Below are 27,571 nucleotides of genomic sequence, written 5' to 3'. Positions count from 1 at the left end.
TAGGTATCTTTTTGAATATTAGTTTAATGTAACTATTCAAAAGATTAATAAGTTCCTATCTATGAAGCATGCTAAAAATAAGTATCTCTAAGAAAACACAGTATAGAAATATTAGAAATCATCAGATATACCCAAATTTAGATAGTAGTGTTAAAATATTTACAGGTAAGGAAAAGTCTAAGATGAGGTTCTTATGATACTATTGTGTTTAGTGGGAATCTGTTTACTTCTGAGAGAGTGTCACACTTGGGGAACTATAAAATATAAAGAAGAAAAACACCCATGTCTCATTATTATGTTGCTAAATAAGTATATAATATGTAGTCTGGGAACTTTAAAACACCAAATAAATGTGGGCTGTTTATTCTTTTTTGCTATCCAGTACACTGTCAGACACTTTTGAAAAGAATACACATTTTACAAAAGCAATTATCCATTTTTATTTTGTTTACATTGCACTGAAAATTTACATCGTACTTTTACAAAGTTTTTTTTTCATAAAAATATACTTCTTTACAAAAGTGTATGCATTAATATAAGAGGAGTAGCCAGTTGCAGAAGAAACATTGTTTAAACAAGATCTTAAATGTATTAACCTTAACATTAATGAATGAATCATTGTTATTGCAGTCATTTGAATAAACAAGAATAAATAACTGATGGCATAAAATTTAAAACAGCATCCTGTCAGTAGAGTACAATGTTGAGAAAATTGTATGAATTTCCAAAACAATGTATCTCAAAGTGGTTTACAAGAAATTCACTAAATGTTGTAGAGATAGATCCAAGCAGCGCTTCCGGGTGCAATGATTTCTCTTAGGCACTCTGTCTCATGATACAAAAAGTCGAGACTGTTTACAGAGTTTTCCATATTTGAGAGGGACAACAACAAAGAGTTCACACTGGGTACACAGTTTATCCAATGAAGTAAAACATGCTAGAAAAGGAAGACAATGGCCTATTAAATCAATATGCTGGCACTGCTGTGAAACAGCTGTAAATGAGCCACCAATAACCTGCAAATGTGAATCTTAATTTGATGATGAAAGAAACCTGTCATATCTGAAACCTGCTTCTTACGAATAAGAGTATAGGAAGTTTAAAATACATGAAAATTTGGAAAATCTATGACTTTAGGAAATAAATTTATATTGGTGATTTGAAAGTGTAAATTTTTTTGCAATCATTGTATTTATGGACTGGTCCAAAATGTATGTCTAACTCACTGTTAGATAAAAGTTGAAAACTTAAAATCTTACATTTCTAACTCATTGTTGATAAAAGTTCAAAACGATGTGAAATAAATTTGGAGGCTCAAATGGAAGGAAAATAGGATATATCATAGACTAAACACAGTAGATTAATAGGTTCTATTTGGTCTTTCAAAAACTTTGGAAAGTGTGGTAAAGGATGGTAAGTTTGGTGTCTCAGATAACTGCAAAATCATCATTATTATAGATAATTTTTGCCAGCTACAGTGGTTTCTGGGTGACAAAACAGATTGAAGCAAGGTGTTAAACACTGCCCCATGGCTTACGGGATAATATTGGTTACAACATAATGAGGGAAATTGGGAGAAGAGCACAAAGATCTTGCCATTTGCAGAAACTGTGACAACCAGTCCAAAAAAAGAATAGCAATATGATACTGAAGAACAAATACCAGAAAGAGTCAAATCAGAGCAGGCAGTCTTATCTCTTCTGTGGCATAAATTAGCTCATAAACACTGCAGGGCATGACTCAATCTGAAATAACCATAGAAATCAGGAAGCCAATGACTCAATTAACAAGAATGGATAGCGGATAGAGTGGTGTGAAATACAGACTCATGGGTATGATGTAGCTCATGACAGTTAAAGAGAAGTCAGTGATCTATTGACTCTTGTAAGTATAGCTCTTATTTTCTACCCTATATCTTTTTTTTTTTAAACCCAGTCCCTCTAATATACTTTATAAAGCACAGAAATACTGATAGTGGATGCTCCTCCAATATATGCAAATAAGTTTATGTTTTAGAATAATCTCCTTTTTAAAAAAAGCAAATAAACTGTGAGTAAGCACTCTCAGAGTGCAGCCAAATTTCTGTAAAACTCTCCATGGTAAACATGAAGAAGAATTATGGTCCAGTTTATGAAAAAACACTCTTCTCTATCATTCCTCAGGAAAAGGTGACCCAGCAAGTCCTGAAAAGTGTGCTTTAATTTGTTTAGCAGTGAACTAAATGTGCACTGTTTTGTGTGTCGATTTCCAAGCTTCTGAAGAAGGCAAAGAGTTGCCGAGTTATACCATTGTGCAGACCGTGTTCAAGTTGGGATCGAATCGTACAGCCTTCCCTTCCACTGATTTTGCGTTGGTATCATACATGGGGTTTTCAAAAGCTGCTTGGCCATTGTTATTTTCATGAACTGAACATCCTGTATACTGTGTTTTGGGTGCAGTCCTGTTGATGAGAACATTGATTAGCTATGTGTTAACGTTCTTCCAGAAACAGCAGAGTAAGGCTCAAACGTAATACACTTGAGTTATCACTATTAATGCATAATGTAACTTCAAAATATTAACTGAGAAATCATAAGCTCAACACATCAAATTTGAACAATTTACCAGTCACTCTTAAACCCTGAGTGGCTTTTATTATTTACATATAATACATATTAATGTACAGTATCAATATAAGTAATACAAGTATAAATAAATGTATTATGGCTCTTTTCATAAATTTAAAATTTCTGATGCAATAATAAATAATCATTATGAATTTGCATGTACAATAGAAATAAATTATGGCGATGATAAAATTTAAATCTCATTACTATCCATCCATCCATCCATCCATCCATTCATTCATTAATTCTTCAAATATTAACTGAGCATCTGTTATGTGGCAGGCATGGTCTTAGGCATTGGATATAGAAAGTTTTTTTTAAAGAAAATACAAGGAAGGCATTGCTCTCATGGAGCTCATAATGTAATGACAGAAAATAATTAATAAATAAATATTTGTTAAATAAGTTAATATAAAATAAAAATACATAAAACAAGAAAAATAGATAATAATTGTTCTGGTGAAAAGGAAAGCTATTGATATGACAGGAAGTAAGAGGGACCCACTTTAGGAGCAGTAATAAGGAAAAGCATCTCTGAGGAGGTAAAGGTAAAATATAATCTGAGACTTGAAGGACAAGAAGGAAACTGTTCTGCATTAATGAAAATGAATTTCAGAATGAGCAGACAACTAACACTGACTCCTAATTTGGGAAGGTACTTGGAGTACCCCAAAAACATAAATACTCCATTTTCTTAAAAAAGATATACACTAGAACAGTAAATTCAAAATGTCAAAGAAGAAATGATTATACTGATAATTAAGTCATGAAAATAGTTTCCAAAAAGTTACTGATAACTGAATATTTGGTGTTACTTAACGAGACACACGGATTCTAGGCTGGCTAGTATAACTTGCTGATCTTGAATCTTTCATCCTTTTTTTATTTCTCTCTCCTTTGACAAATCTTATTTCTAGTTTTCCACATCCTACTGCATAATTTGCTGACATTCATTATGGTATAAGGCAGAATTGCTCCTACCTCTTTCTGAGACCTAATTCCTAAAATAGATATATCTTAAAATAGATGTTTCTCAACTCCTTTGTTTACACCAAACACCACAAATTTCAACTATTTTATCATATTTTGTACTTGCTATTATATTATTTTACTATCCTTAATGCAGTTTCTAATTTTTTCTCTGTACTAAAAATTGTTAGGTGATTTGTATGGCAATAAATTTTGTTAGAGCTATCTTAAGTTTCTTTCAATGGCATCACCTATAAAGTTATATTGCTTACAGCCAGGTGCATAATTCTCATGGACAGTATGTGCCTTTTTTCTAACTAGATTCACAATAAAAACCAGAAGCAACATCATTTTCTTCTAATTAAGTAAGAATCGTGAAGATATAAAGAAATGTTATAAATAATATTGAACAACAGCTTTAAGGAAAATAATAGCAAGTTTCAGAAAAGTTTACAACATCAACAAAAATTACCTTGAAATGAATTAAACTTTCAAATATAAGAGCTAAATCTATTAAACTCTTTGGAGAAAACATACAGGTAAATCTGATCTTGATTCATGACCTTGAATCTGGCAATAGTTTCTTAGATATGACACTCCAAGCACAAGTAACAAAAGAAAATAGATAAATTGGACTTTATCAAAATGAGAAACTTTTATACATCAAATGACACTATCAAGAGAGTGAAAATACAACCCATAAAAAGGAAGAAATATCTGCAAACCACATATGTGCTAAGGGTCTAGTCTCCAAAATATATAAAGAACTCTTACAATTCAACAACAAGACAAATGGCCCAATTTAAAAATGGGCAAATACTTGACTAGGCATTTCTTCAAAGGAAAAGGGCCAAGAAGTACTGAAAAGATGCTCAATGTCATTGGTAATTAGGGAAATGCAAATCAAAACTACAATGAGATACCACTTCACATACACATCAGGATGACAATAATAAAAAAGAAAGAAAGATAAAACAGAAAATAACAAGTGCCGTCATGGATGTGGAGGCGGTGGAACAGTCATGCATTGCTGGTGGGAATATAATACGGTGCAGTTGCTCTGCAAAGCAGTTTGGTATTTCCCCAGTAAGTTAAATGCATGATTACCATAAAACCCAGCAATTCTATTTTGGGGAATATACCCAAAAGAATTGAGAAGGTGTCCAAACAAACACTTGCACAAGTGTATATATCAGCACTACTCACAAGAGCCAAAATGTAGGAACAATCCAAATGCACATCCACTGATAAATGGACATATTTAAACAGAACACATTCAAACACAATGGAGTATTATTCAGACATATAAAGAAATGGAGTACTAATAAATGCTATAACATGGAAGAAACTTGAAAACATTATGTTAAGTATAAGAGACCAGATATAAAATAGTACATAGTACATGATTCCACTTCTATGAAATACCCAGAATAGGCAAACAAACACAGACAGAAAGCAGATTAGCAGTTGCCTAGGGCAGGAGTGGGAGGAATGGGGGATGACTGATTAATAGGCACAGAGTTTCCTTTGAGGATGATGGAAATATTCTGGACCTGGCAGTGGGGGTTCCAGGACACTGTGAATATACTAAATGCCACTGAACCGCACACCTAGGATGGTTTAAATGGTTTTATGCTATGAATATTTTACAAAGTAGTTTTTAAAGAAAGATCAGAATAGTTTGCTTTATAAATAAACTTAGTGATGATTTTTTATCATTAATAAAATCTGATATTGACAAGGCCTAAGCAGCTGCTAATATTCAATTATTACAAATTCATGTAATATTAAATAAATCATTCTTAGATAATCTAGGCTGAAATTTATAATAAAAATAACAGTTTTGAGAAAAATACATAGGTAATAATATTCATTTAACTATCCAGTTACCTATATATTTTTTTCTTGATAAAAGATAGTCCCAGATAGCGGACAACTTGGGATGGTGTAAGGGACATAATAACCAAGGACAAACTAATAATATGTATAATTATATAGTTGATATATCAGAAATATAACATATTAATTGCATAATCTTCTAAAAGCAGCAGAAAAAAAGGAGAAGATCAAAGGATTTTACCATCTGTCTGCCTGGGTAAAATTGGTCAGCATTGTCATGTGAACTAAAGGGGTTTGGACACAAGCTTCTTCCTAGTTCCCTAAATAAATCTGGCAGCAGGTGTCACCTCTTCGATTTAAACCTTAACCTGGATTTTGTATCTCTAAAGTCTCATTATGGATAACGCAAAACTAACGGATACAATTAAGTATGTACCAAGAAACTGACAGGCAAAAGTAGTAAGGGTTAAGTTGAATGTTTGTGCAAATTAACAGAGCCATTTTTGTTTTATCATGCTGGGGTGGTGGGAAGCAGGCAGGGGAAATAAGGCTTTTTAACAACTGTTGCAATATCTGGCACACATTGTTTTCAACAACCCAGAAAAAAAATGGAAGTTAAGATTTGAACTAGAGTAGTAAAAAAAAGAACATGAAATCAAAGATGTTGGAAACGTTTTATAGGTGAAATCAATAAACTTACCTTTGTTTATAAAGATAAAATCCAAATCCTGCAAATATAAGTGCAAAAAAAGGCACAAGAATAGCAATGGCCACGGAACTACTGTTTGTACCATGAGGCTGATTTGAAGAATTTGAGCCTTCTGACGTGTTGAGTCCTATAAATAAGAAAAAAAAAATCAACTTTATTTTATCACAATTGATTTTTATTTTTATGAACCAATCATTTTCTTTCTTTCTCAAGATATCTACTTGGAAATGTACATAGGAAACAAAAGTAATTCATGAAACACCTTCAACTCCTTTCCATACAAGTTTGTACAGTGCCTTCTATGTATAAGACATTTTTCCAGGAAAGAATACAGAATAAAAAATGAGCAGAGTCTCTGAACTGAGGAGTTTATACAATTGTGGGAAAAATACCGGGACACAAATAAGTGTAGACATCAAGCATGAATTATTGATCAATGTGCTTTAGGAAGAGAAAGAGTAATTCCATCTGGTGGTATGTAAGGATGCATTCCGGAGAATATACAATATGAGCTTGGCTTTGAAGAATCAGTAGAACAGTGGAGGGGGGAGGAAGGCAGGACCATCATGAGCCTAGAAACAGGAAGGTGAGGGGCATATTTGGAAGATGTGACAAGTGCTGGGTGTAGCTGTGTGGAAAGGATGTAGAGGTAAGTATGTATCAGTGTGGTAGGAGGAGTATGCCATATGGTACAACTATGGCCAGACCCTGAAAAGCCATAAACACATACTAAAGACAAACTTATCACCTACCTGCGGTGAGGGACAACTGAGGGTGTTTAGAAATAAAAGCCCCTGTGACAAGATACACAATTTGGAACAGTGACTAGGGTGGGATGGCCTTGAGGGAACTGGGACTGGAAGCAAGAGCACTTCAAAGATCATAGCAACAACCTAGATAAAAATGGAAATTGATCTGTATCCTAGAGACTAGGAAGAGCATGAAAAAGTAGATGTAGGGGAACATTTTGTAGTTAAAAATCAACAGAACCTGTTCGTGAGGATAAGAGGTGAGAGGGCACAGGATGAGAAGAGCTCTACTTGAAGATGAGTAAATGGCAAAGACATTAGCAAAATTAGGAAATGAGAAGAATCAGGTTTGTTAACGTGTTGGGGGTAGGATAGGGGAAGAGAAAATAACGGACAGGTTGTTTTTTGTGTTTTGCTTTTATTTGCCCCAGAAAGAAACAGCTCCTTCTTTTTTTTTTTTTTTTTTTTTTTACAGGTTCTGTTTTAGACATGCAGCATTTGAGATGCTTTTGGGAACAGTTTGCTTAAACATCTTGCATTAAATTATACGACTGTGTTAATGTACTGTATTAACGAATGTTTTATCTGGTTTTCAAAACTAACACAATTTTAGACAAGACTTTATCTGAAATGACATCCTATTATTATTGTTCACTTAGAGAAAGCTAATTTCCCTTTTTGATAAATAGTTATATTCAACTAAGTCACACCTCAGTCCAGGTTAAAAGTTAATACCTATTCTCTACCTTAGTTTTCCAGGGACTCAGATTATTTATGTAAAAGTTCAAAGTAATGGAATTTTTAAGATAAATATCAAATAGTAGTTTTTAGAGCCTGAATTTATACTTTATATGTCGATACCACAATATAATAATGGGAGACAATATACCTTAGGAAAATTATATACCAAAAGCTATGTTAATAATTATATTCAAGCAAGACTATTAAATGTCTGTATACATTTTAGAAGAGTTGGGGAGAAAAATGACAAAACCCCCTGCTTCCTCCTATAGGAAATTTACATATCTGAATAGCGCAAAGCCCCTAAAAGGGGTCCATTCCTCAAAGTTATTTTCCCTTTCCAGACCATATGAAGTTTTTAAAGTGCCACTATATTTTTGAAAGAGAAAGAAAGTTGCAATAATATTCAAACTGAAGAGAAGTACTGCAATTCTCATGAGATAAAATAAAATAATTTATAGTTTAATATTTTCTTTTATGTCTGCATCACTTTTTCTCCTTTTTTCTTGCTAAGGGCAAGACACTGTGTCATATTTATTAGAAATATGACAACAGTCAAGCACTGTACAGGGCTAGTACATAGAGAATCAATATTTTGAAGAATGTGATTATTTAAAAGGCTATCAAATGTATCAATGTATAATCCTGACAATGCAAAATTCAAAATGTAGGCACAATCCACTGTATTTTCTTATGATGTATAGAATAATAAAGGAACTACATGAAAATGAAAATGAATACATTACCTAGTCTTTGTAGTCCAAATTGCCCATAATCTTTGCCCTGAATAAATCCTTGAAATACATAAGTAGCTCCATCAGGCTCAGCAGAAACCTAAAAATATTTATAAGGTTGATTAAATCTGAAGATTGGACAGAGCTATATTTTCCCAGCCTTAATAAATATTCAGTTTTACTCTTAAATGAACGTTATGCAGAGTTCCTAACTCTGTATCTTCCTATGTAAAACAAAGCACATTGTGCAAATTTGCCATCATTATAAGCAAAATCAGAATTTTCATTTTTAAGTAATTAGGATATTAGAAAAAAGGGGATTGGTTATCAATGATATATAGAGATTTCTCTTAAGCTAAGAAAGCTACTGTCATAAAAGGGCAATGATATGATGAAACAGAATAAAGCAAATGATCAGTTAAAAATTAAAATATAATAAAACTGTACTTTGTAGATTTGATTACTGTTTAGCATGCATGCACTCCTTCTCCCCCTCCCACCAATCTTCATAGGAATAATGTACTTTCCACCTCACTGGGTTTAGTCCCGTGACTTGCTTTGGCCAATGGAATGTGGGTGGAATTAACAATAAGTCAATTCTAAGCCTAGGCCTTAAGAGGCATGTTTCCCATTATAAGAAGTGAAAGAAGCCAGTCACAAAAGACCACACATTATATGATTCCATAAATATGAACATCCAAAACACAGAAATCCACAGAAACAGAAAATAGATCTGTGGTTGCTTCAGGTTAGGGTGGAGATGAGGCGTGGATGGGTAAGGTGATGATAGCTAAAGGGTGTGGAGTTTCTTTTTGAAGTGACAGAAATATTCTAAAATCAACTGTGCTGATGGTTACACACTTGTAAATATACTAAAAACCACTGAACTGTACACTTTAAATGGGTGAATTATAAGGTATATGAATTATATCTCAATAGAGAGTGCTTAAAACGTTACCCCTCAGAGCTTCTGACCTCTGACAAGAGGATATGCTCTGGGTAGCTGATGCCGCTCCAGCCTGGGCCCCAGAATAACACACCTGGTGCAGACCCAAACTTGCTACCACAGCCTCAGGTGGAACAACCACAACTAACCCCACATATGTGAGAAAGAATAACATACGTCTTTGACCCTGAGATGTTGTGGTTGTATCTAATGCTATAAACGCTGACTACAACATGTATCTTGCATGTGTATAAAATCCTATATTTAAAAAATACTTTACATGCATAGTGTGATTTGATCTTATAAATAAAACAAAAATAGATATATTTCAGTGTTCCTGGGAACTAGTATTGTGAATTTGCTCTGAAGTTTGTTTTAATTAGTTACCTAAGTCCTGTACATTATTGTAAAAGTTGCAAAAGACCTTGAATCCTCATCCTAAAAAGCAAACTATCATACTGATCCATCCATAGCAGGCTGGGTTGTCAGAAGAAGTGATTTATTCCTAATTATCAAACATCATACCCCGGTCAGGGTCATTTTAAAAAATGAAATGCTCCTAAAAAGAAGAGATCAAACTCTAATATTTAAATGAATGAATTCATTTTGTTTGCTCCCTAGATAAAATAATACAATTATACGATTTGAGTGCACTGAAGACATGAGTTAGCTTCCAACTCCACAAATAATGGCAGAGATAAAGAAATAAACATTTTTTTTCTCCTCAGGCACTAAACTTACTGAAGCCTATGACCTACTCTCTTCTTTCCCACTAGGTTTTCTTTGCAAAAGAACACCTGTTACTTGTGAGGATGTAGTCAGAGCTCTCCTGTTCGTTTTTTAGGAAAGACTCTGGGGGAATGTGTGAATAGATTTGTTGCTTGCAACTGCCAATTTAGAAATTCCATTCACGTAAGTGGCTGAATACGACAGGGTGATTCCACAGTGAAGCTATGGTAACTATTTTCCACATGAAGTAATTCACGTAACTTCCTTTTCATATGCAACTTTATAAACTATTCTAAATATTTTGTAAAATATTCTAAATCTGTTAAATTTAGAGAAAAGAGTTTAAATGTATTTCTGATGTATTTTGTAAATAGGCTACATATGTCTTAAACAGTGGATCCAGACAAAAATGAATTACATGTTATCCAGATTTATTTATCATGGTACTGACCATAGACAAAATACATTTTATGAAACCAGTAAAAAACTATATGGCTCTCATACATGTAAATACTACAAAAGTAAGGAAGATTCATCAGAATCCAGTAATCCTAGGTTTAACATTCTAGATTACTAAGCATTTACACTGAATCTTTTTTTTTCAAAATAATTTACCCATAATAGTAATCTTGCCATTTTGTATGTACATGTCTGTTCATAACTAGCTAAATTCAGAAAATTACTTTTTCTGGCATCTTAATGATGGGTTATTAAAATTAGCAGCAAACATTTAAAGAACTATACTTACAAAGCCATCCATGGCCCAATTGTCCTCCTTCATTTTCTTCACAGAAGCATGAGTTGGTACTTTAATAAAGTAGATATGTAACATCAGGCGAGCTTCCTGGCTTTTATACACCCCTGTAAAATGTAAGGACATTTTAGTCTACTAATTTTGTAAATAGTTATGCTTCATTGTATTATCTTTAACTCCTTAAATACGCCATGTAATATATGTCATAGGAAAAGAAATCAAACAAGGCCAAGTCAAGACCAGCTTCATCCATAATGCTTTCTACAAATTCTTGCAAAATATGTTAATCTCTCAGCTGAAATTCTCAACTTAAATCTTAATTGTGGGGTTAAATTACCTATGCTATTAAAATTAAGTATTATTGGTCTTATTAAAATCATTCTATGATATTGCAAACAAAATAACTTCTTCCCCCAATGAAATTTAAAATCTTCAAAGATATAAATCAAGTGTTAAAACTCCTGATGTTTTTCTTAATAATGAACTGGGTGCCAACCTTGTGAACGACTATTCTAGGTGTTACTGGACCAGGAAAGATAACAAATTATTTATGTTTGTTTTTCTATATTTGTAGGAATTTACTTTGAAATTTTTCTGGATTAGATTAAGTATACATTTATTTTGTGCAGACTCATAGAAAATAAAGAAAAAAAGGTTATATCTCAAAGTTAGGTAAATAGTAGTCACAGTTTAAATGAATTTATTTTGTTAATATAAAGCTTCTTTCAATTTATATCACTGTAACTGTATATAGTTTTTAAAATATAGTACATATTAGCTTCCAACACTTTAACTTTGGGCTTAATGGAGAATCATTCAATAATACAAAATGATGTTTGATCCTTTTCTTAAAATTTATAAAATCAATAAATATGTTATCTTCCATTTCATTTATACAACTAATTATTTTATTACTAATAATTATTTAGGATATATACATAACCAAGAAGTTTGCCTACTTGCTTGCTTATTTAATTATTTGTTTGTTTGTTTGTTTAAGAGAGGGAGACAGAGGGTGGGGGAGGGCCTGAGAGAGAGGGAAAGGGAGAATCCCAAGCAGGCTCCACACCCAGCAGGGAGCCGGCATTGGGCTCAATCTCATGACCCTGGGATCATGACCTGAGCCAAAATCAAGAGTGGGATGCCTAATCGACTGAGCCATCCAATAGCCCCAACAGGCAGGAAGTTTAAAAAATATATTTCATATCTGCAATATCAGTATTTTAAAAATATTTTTTAAATTAGAGCAATAATTCAAATTCATTACTTGGATAATATTCACTGAGGCCTATTTTGTTCCAGATGCTTTTCTAACTTCTGAGATATAGTGATGAACTCGAAGGCAAAGAGCTTTCCTCTTAGAACTTATATTGTTGGAGTACGGACAAATAAATAAAGCTATATTATGTCCTGTAATACCATATTATACTATACTATAAATAGTGAAAAGAAGAAAGGGAAACAGGGTAAGAGTGTCTAAGACTAAGAGTGTGTCCGTGTTTGTAATGAGAATTTTATTTTAGACAGGATCATTGGAAGTACTGTTGATGAGATGACATATGAGAAAACATCTGAATGTCAGAAAAAACAGAAGATTATGAGGCAAATGTGCACTAGATGAAGGACACAGAAGCTTGAGAAGGCTGAGAAGGTGGATAGGGCTCTGGGTCCCTTACGCTTCTCTAAAGAAGGTTGCTCTACCTTTTCTGTCTTCAATTATGGTATCCACCTAAATATTCTCATTTGAAGAAATGATTTTGTGTTCATTAAACAGGTTGTAAGTCATTGATCTGGTCTCTTTGGTGTTATGAGAATACAGAAAGATTTAGTTATTCAAATCAAAGGTTCTTTTCAATTTCATGATGTCTCATTCTAGCGACATCAAAATATTCATGAGTGAGCTTATTTCAGAATCAGTTTTTCCTTTGTGTAGCAATATTCATGTATTAATCAAAAAATCAGAAAGCCTTATTTCTGAATAAATTATGAATGTCTTTAAAATGTAACAAATATTTCACAGTATAAAAAACATTAATAAAAATGATGAAATGATGGAAGTGAAGGCATGAAGGCATTGTTTGCTGTTCTTTAACATGATACCTGAAAGCAGCAGTTCCATGTTGCTATTGCTGAGTGTTGCATTGACTCTCCCAGTGGAAGCATTGAAACTGGTAACTGTCAAGGTCATGGGTTGTTTCCTTCCTTTGAAATTGTAAGAGCCTTTCCATATATAATTTTGGGCAAACACATCATCAGGAACTGTGAAAAGATCAAATACACACATTAATTTTATGGTGCCCTGTAAATATAAACATTAAAAAGTAGATTAATGAATATTAGTTTATTGAATAATGGAATTGTGCTAAACACACAATAATGTGAAATGTGTATTATAAAGTGAATTCTTCATATACATGTTTCAAGTTTTTTGGTATAAACCAAAATTGCAATAACCTATATTTGCACTCATACCCGAGTCATCAAAGATAGATAACACCAATTAAAGACATAAGGCGTATATTCAGAACCAGCTAAACATCAAATTTACTTATATTTGGTCTCCTCCAGTAACACCTTTCTTTCAGAAGGAAAATAAAATGATTTTACTGAGCCAAGTCAGTCTATATACAAGTCCCAAGAGGCCTGCTTTTCTCCTGGCAGTATGAGTAGATTTATAAGAGGAAGGGCATAGAGTTAAACCCACCTCTTGCAGAATAGCACTTAAAGACTATTTGGAGGGATGCTCCTTTGTCCTCTTTACAGAATACTGAGTTCAGTTATTCCAATAATAGATGCTCCTGAGGAAGAACAGGGCTCCACCATATTGACAGCTTTGAATTTACAAGTATTTTTAGAAATAAAGGAATTGCCCTAGAATTGGCCAACTCTCATGGGAGAGAGATGAATTGTGGTAGAATCAAATAATATTCTAAATGTTATAAATTCTCATCTAAAGAAGGAATGCTCTTTATTTTAGATATAGCCAAATAGGACATTATATTTATATAAATTAGTTATGTAATTTATAGTTATATAAGTCAAATATGGCAAAGTCTACTCGGATCCTGAAAAAAGGCTAAGAGAAGCTCCCATTAATCCTATACATCACAATAAAGCACATCCCCAAAAAGCAGCTATTCCAAAGAGCTATGCCTATTTGTGCAAATGAGTCAATAACAGAATAAGGGAAAGCCTTTTATCCCTAACAAGTTATTGACAATTTGGCACCTGGTCTTCACTACGACATCACACTTCTTATTGTCCATATCATAGAGACTGGGGTTACAGTCCCTGAATTCTACTCAGCAAACCAAAATAGCAAAACTACTGTAGACCTAAAATACATGAAATATAAAATATGCTCAAGAGTTGAGTTTTTACTGAATATTTCAACACATGATGTTTTCTTCTATGATAATTCAAAAGCAATATAGCTGAAAGTGTTAGGACTACCAGCACTGGAGTTAGGCTCCTAGTATTTAAGTCCCTCCTCTGCAATCTATAAACTGTGTGGTTTTGCATAAATTACTTAACTCTCTAAACCTGAACTTCCTCCTAATTAAAATGAGGTTACCTTAGAGTTGTTAGGAAGATTAAATGAGATAAGGAAAGTGAAGGGTTTAGCTAAGTGTTAGCTGCTACCATTACTACTACTGCTGCTGCTATTATGCAGATAAAATAAGAAAACTGCATATTAGAGCTTACTACATAATTGCTAATAAAATAGATATTTAGCAGACATGTAGTTAGTAAAATGAATGATCCATAGTTCTGGCTCTGTGACCTTTGCCAAGTCATCCTTATAGTGGCACTCCCTCTCCAAACCTCCAACTTCACAGCTATGTACGCTATAGGGGAATGCTATGCTATGCATGTATAGAGGAGTCTTATCTAACACTTTGATACAGTGAATGAGCAAAAAACCCTCAATTCGGTAAACATGTTAAAATTTTTAGTGAAAAAAAGTGTGCCTAAAACAAGTTTGCAGGAGAGAGTGACAAGCAATATTGCAATGTACTAGAAACACCTGGAATTTGGAGGTAATAGGTTCTTAGGTGTCCAGGTAAAAGCAGGAGCAAGAGGGAGATTCTAACGGCAGTGTCTAGCAAATAGTAGACACTCAGTAATTAAGTGCTGTTGTCTGTCTGATTGTTTATTTCTACCTGTATTATACTGTGATTACTCTTTGCTATCTCTGAACCTTTAAACAAAACCTATTACACCTGATGATCTTATCCATAGTCCTTACGGGAATTAGTGTTGGTTGAAGGAGATGGAAGAGAACCTCAGCTGCAGGAGAAAAGAGCAATGGAAAGAAACAGTGGCAGCAGCCAAGTACATTACATCGGGTTTAATCGCTGATGCGGTAGGAAATGTTTAACTGGGTCTCCTTGAAAAACAAAACAAAAACGAAAGAAACAAAAAAACTGACGTGCAGTGGCATTTGCTGATTTCTATAGTGTAAATATTCCCATAATAGCAGATTTCAAACTCCTACCAATATGACATCACTGAATGCAAAGTTTGGAAGAATGCACAGAATCGTCTGTGATGAGCCTCTCGCTGCGGGCTCCAGCACGCCACTACTAGCCTCTACCTTTTGAGAAATGCAACTCAGGTGGGGCAAAGCACACACCACCTGGTCATTTATATTCCCGTGTACAATGGGAATGATAATATTTCTTTCTATTGTTAGGTCTATTTTGGGATTTAAATATGAATGTGTATCTGGCAGTTCTCCGTAAACTCTAAAATGTCAGCCCACTCTCGTTGATGTGGTGGATATCATCATAAGATGTCTCGATTCTTTCTTTCAAGATGTCGGATTTTAAACTTCACTTCACAGGCTTCATCATATTGCTAAATGTCATATCATTCTCCTGCCTCTGATATAACTGCCAAGTCTCAGTCTTGTGATTTTGGAGTAATCGAATCACAGTGCCTCGTGGTTTTAAATTAAAAGTTTCTAATGTTTTCCCATTGAAGATAGCATTTACTCTGCAGTTTTACAGATCTTTTTTTACTCAGGTTAAAGACATTCCTTTCCTTTATAATTTTTTAAGAGTCTTTTAAAATTATAAATAGGTGTCGCATTTTAGCAAGTATTTTCTGTGTAGGTATTGCACTGATCAAAATTGCATTTTAGTCTCAACCTCACAGACTACTTTTAAGAATTATTTAACATAAAAATACCCTGCATATCTATCATGAATCCAGTTTGGTTCTGATGTGTCATCTTTTGGTTTTTCTGTTATACTATAATTTTAGATTTGATTTGCTAAGATTTTATGTAGGATATTTTCATTTATACAACCTGAGTCAAATGGGCTTGTAATTTTCCCTTTCGTATAATGTCTTTCTGAGTTAGAATTATATTGGATTCGCAGAATGAGATTTCTTTGTCTGTTTGTTTTTTTTTAGAGAGAGGGAGAGCGCGTGCGTGAGTGAGGGGGTGGGGAAAAGGAAGAGGGAGAAGGGGAGAGAATCTTTTTTTTTTTTTTTAAAGATTTTATTTATTTATTTGACAGAGATAGAGACAGCCAGCGAGAGAGGGAGCACAAGCAGGGGGAGTGGGAGAGGAAGAAGCAGGCTCACAGCGGAGGAGCCTGATGTGGGGCTTGATCCCATAATGCTGGGATCACGCCCTGAGCCGAAGGCAGACGCTTAACCGCTATGCCACCCAGGCGCCCCGAGGGGGAGAGAATCTTAAGCAGACACCTGATGTGCCCTGGAGTCCAAGCTGGGGTTCCATCTCATGACCCTGGGATCACCACTCTGAGATCATAACCTGAGCCGCAAACCAACAGTCAGATGCTTAACCCACTGTGCCACCCACACACCCCTCACAGAATGAGATTTCTTGACTAGAAGAGATTTTATAAAATGGGATAATCTGTTCTGTTCCTTTAAAATTTGGCAGAACTCATCAGCAGATCCATAAGGACCTGGTTTTTCTCTGTGAAAATAGTTTTCAGTTCCTAATTTATCTATTATAGCGTCATTCAAGTTTTCTTTTGTTAGTTCTGATAAAATACACTTTTCAAGTAATTTGTCCATTTTTTTAAGTTGGCTATTATGGATAGTTTTCCATTAATATAATTATAATTGATTTAATCTACTCTCTATGTGGTTATGTTCACATTTCCTTTTGTTATATTATTTAATTTTTGTTCTTTTTTGGATCAATCTTACCAGAAATTTTCTACTTTTTTTCCTCTAAAGAACTACCTTTGGCTCTGTTGAGATTCTTCTATTGCATCCTTGGGGTGGGGGGGTGTTTCTTTATTTTTATTATTACATTGATTTTCTGCTTTCTTTTTGTTATTCTGTTATATTTTATGTATCTTCTTAACAGGGTTACTTAATTCATTAATTCTAAGGCTTTCTTCTTTTCTAATGTAAGAATTTAAAACTATAAATTCCCCTCATAACATTGCTTTTGATATAGTCCCCAAGTTTTGATATTTAGATTTTTCAATATAGCTAAGTTCTAATATTATATTTTTATTTAATTTATTCTTTAATTTATGAATCATTTGTAAGTATTGATTTTGTTTTTAATTTCCAAATATTCAGAATTTTTTTAAATGTACCTATTCTCTTATTAATTTTTACTTGCATCATTGTCAGATATCAGATCTGAAGATTAACTTTGCTTTGAAATTTATACATTTTTATTTATTACTTAATATATGATCAATTGTTATACCTGTCCCATGTGCCTTTGAATAAAATATATATTCTATAATTGTTTGATACAGAAATCTTTATATATATATATATATATATATACACACACACATACAAATACACATATACATATATATATATATATATATATATATATATATTGGGTCAAGCTAACTAATTGTGTTGTTCTACCATATTCTTTTTTAGTTTTTTGCCTGTCTGATTTATTTATTGATGACCATAGGTCATGTTTTGCCCAGGAAAGTCAGGTTTTACATTTGATATACTGGAGTTATTATTTAAAACACCTATCTGCTACTAGATAAACCATCTCCCTTGGAAAATTCTGCATTGATTGACCACTGTGATTTTCTGACTCCATTGCTAAACATTCTCTCTTATGTTCACTCTCTTATATTCTTTGATTGCCTTACTGGCATTCAGTCTATTTCCACTGCATGTTAAATTAATCAGTGTTTCAGACTGATTTTTTTGTGGGTACTCCAGTTTTATAGCATGCACCTTGAGAACTTCTAAACACAACTAAAATTAGAACCTAACACTGTTCCTGGCTTAATATAACTAGACCAAATCTGTCTCCAAGCTACAGATTAAATACGGAATCTTTATCTGTAGCTTTTAATTTATATAATATAAATAAAATACGGACTAACACTAAAAAAAGGAGCTCTCCTATATTGAGGCCTTACTATGCACTAAAGTACTTCACATTTCATTTTCATGAAATTCATTTATAATAATCTAATCATTGTTTCTTTTGCATAGATAAAGAAATGGAGGCTCAGCTCAGATATATAAAAACTTTCTAAAGTCATAGTAGTAGGGGGTATATAACATGGCAATTACATTAAAGCTGTAGGACTGAAAAGCCCATGTTTCAACGACTAAATTTAAAATTTTGGTCTTTAAATCAATAAACTATAAACTAAAATTGCTGAACTTTTTTACTCTCATACCCAATGTATTGTTCCTTTTAAAAAAATCTATATTTAAAACAGCTCAATTTTTTGTTTTAATGTTTTAAATAGAGCATTGCCAATATAGTATAGTCATCTTCAGATACTCATGGGGATATTTTATAGAGAGAACTATAAACATTATTTTTGGAATATTAACATGTCTCAGAATTACATTCCTTGAAATTTAATATCTTAAAATATAAATTTTCAAATTCCAAATAGTCAAATTCATAGTTTTCTCATACTCAATCTATAGTTTTCTAAATAATGTTCACTTTGTCAAGAAAAAAGATCACTTTTAGAAATCATGACTTCAAGGAAAACAACTGAAATTACTAACCACTTAGCTTTGGGCTGGGTGTTCCTAGTGCAGGTCTTGGATCTTTCACCAATATTTTGGAACCAGCTATGGAAAAAAAAAAAGGTTTACAAAAGTTAATATAATTAATAACACACAGAGTAATGCATTGTCATTTTTATCCTCTGACATATCATATAGTTTTCTCCAAAATGTCCAATTCATCCTAACATCTCAGTACCTACTCAACACTTCCGTTGTATAACTAACGATTTCAGTAATTACCCCGTTATAGTCCAGTGGGACAAGGGAAAGATTAGTGCTACCTTACCATTTCAGGATTCTCCTTCTTATTTTAAAGAACATGTAAACCACATAAACCAACACATAAACAGTTGATTACAGCATGGTAACTGAAGACTAAGGGTATGTTCCTATTGCACAAAGGCAGAAATAATTTGGTCGAGTATGTTTTTCAAAATCAAAATGTGTTAAGGTGGCTCATGGTGTTATAAGAAATTGGAGAGACTCAAAAGTAAAGAGTTAAAACTAAAGCTTTAAGCCAAACCAAAGGTAGTTCAAAGCAAGGAATTCATGTGGGTTGCTGGATATGCCTGCAAAGTTACCGGAGCTATGACATTCAGTGCTTGGAGACTGTGTAAAGGCGTGTCTTTTTCTTAAGAACAATATAATGTCTTTAAAAGGTTTTAAGTGAAATAATTTGGGTGAACATCACTCTGACTCCAAGACAGAGAACAATTTGGGAAGGAAGGGATATTGATACAGGCAGAGAAGTTAGGAGGCTGCTGTGGTAGTCTCAGTAGAGATAATGCTGAGTTAACTTACTATAGTAGTGATGATAAACAGCAAAGTGGATAGATAAAAAGTTATTGAAGTTCTCATGGATTTAAATGGACTTTTAATCTTTCAATCTCGTGAAAAATTTAAAACAAACTGAGTAGTGTTCTTGCTAAGAGAAGAGAATGAACACATTTCAAAAAAAAGGAGGTCATTAACATTTGTGAATGCTGCAAGAGAAGGGGAATTAGAAGGGCTGGAAACAAAAAGGAAAAGGAGAAGGAATTTATTGATGACCTTATCAAGAATTGTAGAAAAACTTCCTTTATTCCTGGTTCTGAACACGTGAGCCTTTTTTCTCTGGTAAACCCACTACATCTTATCCAGATGAGGATTGCCCTGATCGAGCAGCAAGAGAAGTAGACACTTCACTTAGATCTGGTCAAAATACTGTATTACCCCGACTGACTAACAGATTTGGAGGTAGGCTCCATTTAAAACTGAGAATCAGACTCTTGAATAGTGCTTTCCTGACCAAGCAGCTTTGGCAAAAACTCTTCCAAACCAAAAAATATGCTGGCAGCAATTTTACCTACTGTAGTAGGTTGAATAACATAAATAGTTCATGTTCGCCAATAATCTCAAAATATGACCTTTTTTGGAAATAGGGTCTTTGAAGATATAATTAATTAGGGATCCTCAGGTGAAATAATCTTGAAATCTAGTGACTGGTATCCTTTATAAGAAGGGGAGAGGACACATGAAGATGGAGGTAGAAATTGGTGTGGGCCAGCTATGAGCCAAGGAACGCCAAGGATAGCCAGAAGCTGCCGAACAGTAAGAAGACATAAAGCATGACTTCTCCCTAGAGACTTCAGAAGGTGCCTGGATGTACCAACACCTTGATTTTGGGTTCTGGCCTCCAGAACTGTGAGAGAATAAATTTCTGCTTTTTAAAGCTATACAGCTTGTGGTACTTTGTTATAACAGTCCAAGAAACTAATACACCTACCGTGATGAAGTAACTAGAAGAAGGAATAAAGAAGAAAAAACAGACCATGTAAAAGAATTTATAAAAAGACCCCAATAATATTTCTGTGCCTCTGGATCCAGAAGTGCCTGCCATTGGAGTTGGCTAATATATTTTTCTCTTGTACCTAAGCTAATGTGAGTTGAGTTTTTGTCTCCTGCACCGCAGGAAGGCTGAAATAGTACAACAGCTCTGTTAGAAGCTTCTATAAAGAAAACTTACCTTCACAAACAGGAACTTTTCCAGTCCAGGTGTTATCAGATCTACACACTCTATGTTCTGTTCCACCTGCTAAGAAGAAGCCAGGCTGGCAGGTATAAATGAGTGTATAGCCATGAGATGGAAGGTCCATTCCTATTACATTTGCATGAGCAGGGGTTTCTGGCTGTTTACAGCTGTGGGCTACATTAAGAAAAAATAAAAGCATTCATTTTTTATAGACGTGTTAAGAAAATTTTGAGATGAGAGTCACAATATATGAGTCATGTTAATGCCTTTATATACCTTTGCTTACTTATTTTAATTAATCAAGGAAAATGTATCAATGTCAATGCACATATTAATTTCATAGGCTAGCATATCCTAAGCAGTCATCTGTGGAACACTGGTAGATGTTAAAAGGGAAGCTAAGGAGGGAAAAAAGACTTACTGGGGCTAATTAAGCTTATAAATGTGTACTATATCACTATTCTAGAGAGTCTCAATAATTATTAGCATTTTAAAGTATCTATGGAATCCTGTAGTAAGATACCTTTCAAAGTTTGTCAAGCTCACATTTTCTATGCCAATTTATGAAATATTATTATTTTTAATTTTACATTTATTTTAAAATTTAAAAACATGCTTTCTTAAGTTAAATACAACCACAGCTCAGTATGTCACTCTGACGTTAATACTTCCTAATGTAGAAAGTACAATTTAGTAACTTTTTACTTGTGGAAGTTTCTGGCCATGTTTTGGGTCCATAAGTAGCAGTATCTTTTCATTCTTTTAACTTTTGTCTCCGTTTCTTCAAGCTTCCTCCCACTCTTGATTCCCTACTTCTATTCCATTTTACCCATACTTATGCCACTTCTTGGCCCTGCCCCCAGTTTTCCTGTTTTGTCTTATAAATACCATTTCTTTCTCAGAGATAGATGCTACAAAAGAAGTTTCTCCCTAAACCAGAAAGCATTTCTGCTCATGGATATGGATACTTAAAAGTTTGCTTCTGAAAAAAATACTTTGTGTGCAAATGTGCTTGGAAAAAAATTTCCATTTGTTTCCCAAAGGAGCTTCAGAAAGCTATAAATAAGAGCTAACATTTTTTAATATTATGTGATAAACATTGTGTTACTTATTTTATATTTAATATAATTCCATTCATGTCATTTAATCCTATGGAGGAAATATTGCTAAGGATAAACACAAATCGTCTGCCTCTACTACATTCTTTTTTTTGGGGGCTGGGGGGAGTTACATTAATTAATCCTCACATTATTCACAAGCAGAAGTAAGTTAATTCTCATATTATGCACATAGTAGTTCTGAGATGCTTTCAGTAGTAACTCTTTTTAAATCATCATAGCCTTAATAGAAATCATCAAAGAACTTTAGTTTACTATGAAATACCTAGTTACATCTCACACAGGTTCTAAAGTATGCACTCTACTGAATTGTCTTTTAAGGAATTTTGCCATATTCAAATATCAACCAACCAGGCATGTAAATGACTTCTCAGTGGAGTGTTCTGCTGCTTTTCAGTAAGCTGCATGTACTCAGGGGGCTCCCATGATCATTTGGGTGGTTCTGAACAGGGCTACAGTAAATTCACCAGACTTATATAAACTTTAGCAAATCCTAAAAGATGGCCAACATTCTGATGAGTATTTCTACTCCTGCTTACTCTTTATCGTTTTTCCCCAAGATGCTCAGGATTTTAAAAGATAGGAAAGGAGATAAAAAAGAGAAATTGGGAGGGAAAGAGATAAGTAATTCACCAGCTGAAATTTATTTCTAACTGTGAGCCAGAAAAGACAGCTTCATGACCTTGGGCTTTGTTCTTCTTTAATCTGTACGGCAAGTGCTCTCAACTTAGGGTCAGTGCACATTTAGAAGCTCCAGGAAATCCTGAAATAGTATTCAAATTTTTGGTCAAACTATTCATGTGTATTTCCTTCCATGGATGTTTCTATCTTTCCTCAGATTCTCAGAGAGTTTTACAAGTGATAAAGGATTAAGAGGTACTAAGTTGGAGCCTTCTGTATTTCAGCATACCTTAGATTCATAGGTGCAGATCTCTGAATTGATAAACTAATGATCATCTAAAATTACCAGATGACCAAGCTGAACGGTTTGCAAAAGAACTGAAATTGTGCCTCATGCCTTCTGACTTGTTTAGAAAGAATGCTCCTTAATGGTCATTGGGGTTATGATATAGTAATAAACTTATATACACAAATTATGTTTTATCATAATCTAAAAAATCCAGGTAATACATCTTTTGTGTAGATATAGATTTACTTCCCACTTGTAAGAAAAAATGCGTATAAATTCCTATCTGTGGTAAGTATAATTTCTTAGCCACAATACTTACGTATGCACTCAGGCTGAATTCCACTCCATGTGAGGTCAGGAAGGCAAGTGCGTGTTGTAGACCCTTGCAGAAGGTGTCCTTTTTTGCAATGAAACTGCACAACACTTCCTACCTATAGCAAATTACAGAGAAACATACCAATGCAGCTTCAAATATGGCAACAAACAGAAAAAAAAAACGAGGATGAGAAAATACTTTCAAAAGAAATTCTTCATGGTAGAAGCTAGTAGGAAAAGATATTTAAAACTGATTTAAAATAAAATTGGGGAAATCAAGACTAAAGAAAAAACTTACATCTCTTTGTATACGTATCATCATCAAATATTTGAGTACCCAATGCAAGCATAGGTGCCAAACTTTTTGTCACGGTTGTTTGAAGAAAATACATAAGACACTGAAAGGCCAATAAGCTACATCCAAACACAAGACAGACAGGTAGATCGCTAAGTAAAGATAAATAAGTAAAGATGGATGAAGACAGAGAAATAAAGATAACAACATAACAGGCAAATGAATATGGAAGACAGTAAATGCAATAGAAGATTAGATGTAAAGGTGTTTAGATGCAAAAGCTGTGATTGTAACAAATATATACTGGAAGACATGTAATTTGCACTAAGCTTTTAAGGATGTGAATTTTGGATAAATACATAGAACATGGTTTTCAAAGTGAGGCCCCAGACCGGTAACCTCAGCATCATTAGGAACTTTTTTAGAAATGCTATTTTGGGACCTTATCCCAGACCCACTGCATCAGAAACTCTGAATGGGGACCAGCAATCTGTATTTTAACAAGCCCTCGAGGTGATTTTAATGAACAATAAAGCTTGAGAACAACTGATACAAAAGTAGAAAAGATAAGAACATGATGAGAAAATGTATGAAGGCTAAAATATACATCATATAGTTTAGGAAAAAGAGTGCATTTGATTGGTTGGCATGGATAGTTCACACAGTGAGATAGGAAGTTGAGTTGGGGAAGGGTAAAGTGGGAAGCAGTGAGATACAGCAAAAAAAAAAAAAAAAAAAAAAAAAGAAAAAGAAAACAGATGCCAGAGTAATGTGTGTGTGTGGCTTTAACTCTGGATCTGATCTTGCTTGAATAAGGTATATACCCTCTTTGAGACTTAATCTATAAATAAAGATGATAATATTATTTGTCTTGAGATTTGTTTTAAGCATTAAATGAAATAGGATGTAAAATCTACTCCATTCAGGGATGGCACATAGGTTTTAAATAAATTCCAACTTTAATTATTAAGTCAAAGATAAATGTAAGAATCAGTTTCTGAAGGGTCTCAAAAGGCAGGCAATGGCATTTGAAATCTTTTTTTAATGAAAACATCAAGTTGCTAAAGCTCTCAGAGCAAGTAAAATTTGTTTGAAAATTAAATTAGCCACTGCATAAAGAAACTACTAAACGAAAAGAATGACCAGCAGTAATTATAATCATGAAGCCAGCACTACCATATTAGATTTGAATAGATAAAAGCTGAATTAACTTGTGGCAGTAGACTTGGGAAGGATGTTGTTTACTCAAACTACATTACAAGAAGAAATCATCAGGGTTTATTAAATGATTACAGCTGGAGGACAAGGTGAGGAATATTTAGTGTCTGCCATTTCAGCCTTCCCCAGCAACTGGAGTCTGAGAATGATCAGTCATCCTCTTGGCACGTTTCACAAATACCCTGTTTCCTTCCTTCCCAGTTAGTTCCTGCTCCTACCTGCTAAAGCGACATGAGGCTAAGCTTAAAGTGACATAATTTGACCCAAGATTCCATTTGGACCTTGAGAGTAGCTAAATGCTACCATTTCTGATATCCTCGTTGTTACCCAGAGCTATGCTATACCACAAACATTCAATTCTAACTTTCACTCTCTGAGAACAACCTTTATTCTTCTAGTTATCTTACATTGTGTCTTCCAAGATACCCTCATGATAGCTTTGAGGAGATCTCTTATCCCCTTGATAACCCATTTTGTCCAAGGCCGCTACACTATTCAACTCCAGGAGCACTGTTCACCCTGTATTCAACATAAACGACGTCCTTCAAATTGTGCTCCAGAGCACGCAGTTCACATACTCTGAAGTTATGCAATACGATGCTATATATTTTGACTTTCTCATATGGACTAGATTATGTGACTGATCATGTAGCTTTTGCAATTCTGTTCTTCAAACTGGTTTTACAAACACCATTACCTCTATCAACCCAGCAATCCTACTTTAGGGTAGATCTCAGTTAATGGTTGCCACCTTCTACCCATAAATCTCCCCTCATTCAATCTAATAGCATATACTGATAATTTTACCTCCTAGATCTTAAACTGTCCCCTTCTGTCTTTTTCCACTTATACATCCTATTTTAGTCCTCAATATCTTTTCTACAGATTTGGTCCTCAAATATTAGCAGATATCATAATCACGAGGACTTACCAGAACACAAATAGATGAGCCTCCCTTGAAAGTTTTTGACTGGGTAGATCTGGGGGAGGCCCAGAATCTGTATTTCCAACAAGTCCTTAAGTCATACTGCTGCTGCTCGGTCAGCAACCACACTTTGAGAACTACTGTCATAATTATAATTATAATAATCATAATTACAATTATGATAATCATCTAACTTGTTTCCATTACTCCAGTCTTGACCACATTAAATTTATTTTCCACATAAAGTCAGAGTGATGAACATGGAAGTACAGCATTCTCCTTAAAATCCTTACTGTCAAATCACCCATAGGATAAAGTTACTTTGTGTTAACTTGACAGATAAAAGCCTCTATAACCTGACCAAGGCCCATTTCTCTAGCTTCATCACTGACCACTTACTTTTACTCAAATTGTGCTCACGTATTACTGAATTTTTGTTGTTCCCTTAATGCATGCATATTTTCACGCTGTTTACCCTGCATGGAATGTCTTTCCCAACTTTCTTTTCCTAGATTTTACCCTAAAAGATTTAGCTCAGACATTTCTAGAAAGACTTCCCTGCAGCAACAGATTAGGAGAACTTTCTTTTATGTGCTCCCTTAGCAACTTCTGAAGTTACCAATGTTATCATCTATCCTATGAAATCACCCACACACCAGAGGTTAGTTTCTCTAAACTAGGGACCATGTTACTCACCCTTGTGCACAAAGAACTCTCGAAACTCTTAGATCAACTAAAGGAATGGGGACTACTAATTTAGTGACAAATGACAAAATCATTTCATTACTTAACTTAAAAAGATTTAACATGTCTATAGTTTCTTAAAGAAGAATGATATCCCTTCCGTACTTTACATAGGAAGCTAAATCACCATTTATTCTTTGAAGGGTACATTTGGGTTACTTCACTAAGACTTGCTGTTAATAAGATGTTAAGAAATATGTTGGATTACATAGCCTTTTTTTTTTTACTTGTAATACTTTTTTCCTTATTTCTGTAAACTTTTCCAAAGTCATCATAAGTACTGCTTTAGATATTAATCAGATACCAGAAAAGTAAAATCTATTTAAAAATTTTTTATATCACACTATTTTTGCCAAATTCACAAATACTTACATAATAACTATTTTTGTCACATTCACAAATACTTATACCAAATATCTAATATACCTAGAATTAAACAAATTTAATAACTGATTAATTTTTTGTTCAGTTTATTATAGTTAAATCAATTACCAAAATTTTCTCCAAACTAAAGTGCATTAATGCTTTTTCATTTATAAGACCACTTAATACTATATTTTATATGACTGTCCATCCTTTTCCAACTTGTGATGATTAGGTCCTTCTGATTCTAAATTAGCTTCTAACATGCAAAATATAATTTGATTATTTGTAGAAAAAATAATTTTTCATTATCTAATTTAAAAAATTTGTGGAAAAATATTTCATGTACAATTTTCCCACCAATAATTACCAATAAAAAGTGCTGTTTGTATAACCAATTATATATAATGCTAAATATTGAATATTATTTTTATATAAGGAATTAAAAATCATCCATTTTAAGTTTTAATTGCAGCCACTGTTTACATAAAAATCATTTTAAGTTGGACCCAATTAACATGTTTTGCGCAAAAGCATTATAAAATTATAAGACATGTCTATTTAGTAAATATAATTTATCTTCTTTAACTACTTATTTCATGGGGCGCCTGCGTGGCTCTGCTGTTAAGCATCTGCCTTTGGCTCAGGGCATGATCCCAGGATCCTGGGATCCAGCCCTGCATCGGGCTTCCTGCTCTGCTGGGAGCTTTCTTCTTCCTCTCCCACTCCCCCTGTTTGTGTTCCCTCTCTCGCTGGCTGTCTCTGTCAAATAAATAAATAAAAATCTTTAACTACTTATTTCATTTTTTTCTTATTTCTATTTTAAATGTTATATCTCAGTTCCTAAGCCATGAAGTTTAGATAGCTAATCAAGGCATAACAG

The 27,571-nt window shown here is 33.8% G+C and overlaps 1 protein-coding gene across 4 annotated transcripts in view; it reads right to left on the bottom strand.

Annotated features, from left to right (window-relative positions):
• Nucleotides 1–1,160: 1,160 nt before the first annotated feature.
• The window catches only part of CSMD3 (CUB and Sushi multiple domains 3), a 1,146,349-nt gene continuing 1,119,938 nt past the window's right edge, over nt 1,161–27,571 (bottom strand). For all 4 annotated transcript variants that reach the window (XM_045805628.2, XM_087864412.1, XM_045805629.2 and 1 more), the window contains 8 exons: nt 23,148–23,259; nt 20,795–20,974; nt 18,787–18,852; nt 12,877–13,035; nt 10,771–10,883; nt 8,360–8,447; nt 6,115–6,250; nt 1,161–2,440 (listed from right to left, as the gene is read on the bottom strand). In XM_045805628.2, coding sequence (XP_045661584.1) covers nt 2,281–2,440; nt 6,115–6,250; nt 8,360–8,447; nt 10,771–10,883; nt 12,877–13,035; nt 18,787–18,852; nt 20,795–20,974; nt 23,148–23,259 — 1,014 coding nt within the window. In that variant the 3' untranslated portion in view covers nt 1,161–2,280. The remainder of the gene's footprint in view (nt 2,441–6,114; nt 6,251–8,359; nt 8,448–10,770; nt 10,884–12,876; nt 13,036–18,786; nt 18,853–20,794; nt 20,975–23,147; nt 23,260–27,571) is intronic.

This window comes from Ursus americanus, chromosome 9, assembly GCF_024610735.1.
Source record: "Ursus americanus isolate L20-20 chromosome 9, mUrsAme1.1.p, whole genome shotgun sequence".
Taxonomy (NCBI): Eukaryota; Metazoa; Chordata; class Mammalia; order Carnivora; family Ursidae; genus Ursus; species Ursus americanus.
Note: the sequence above shows the minus strand (reverse complement) of the source record. Positions and strands in the feature narration are given on the sequence as shown.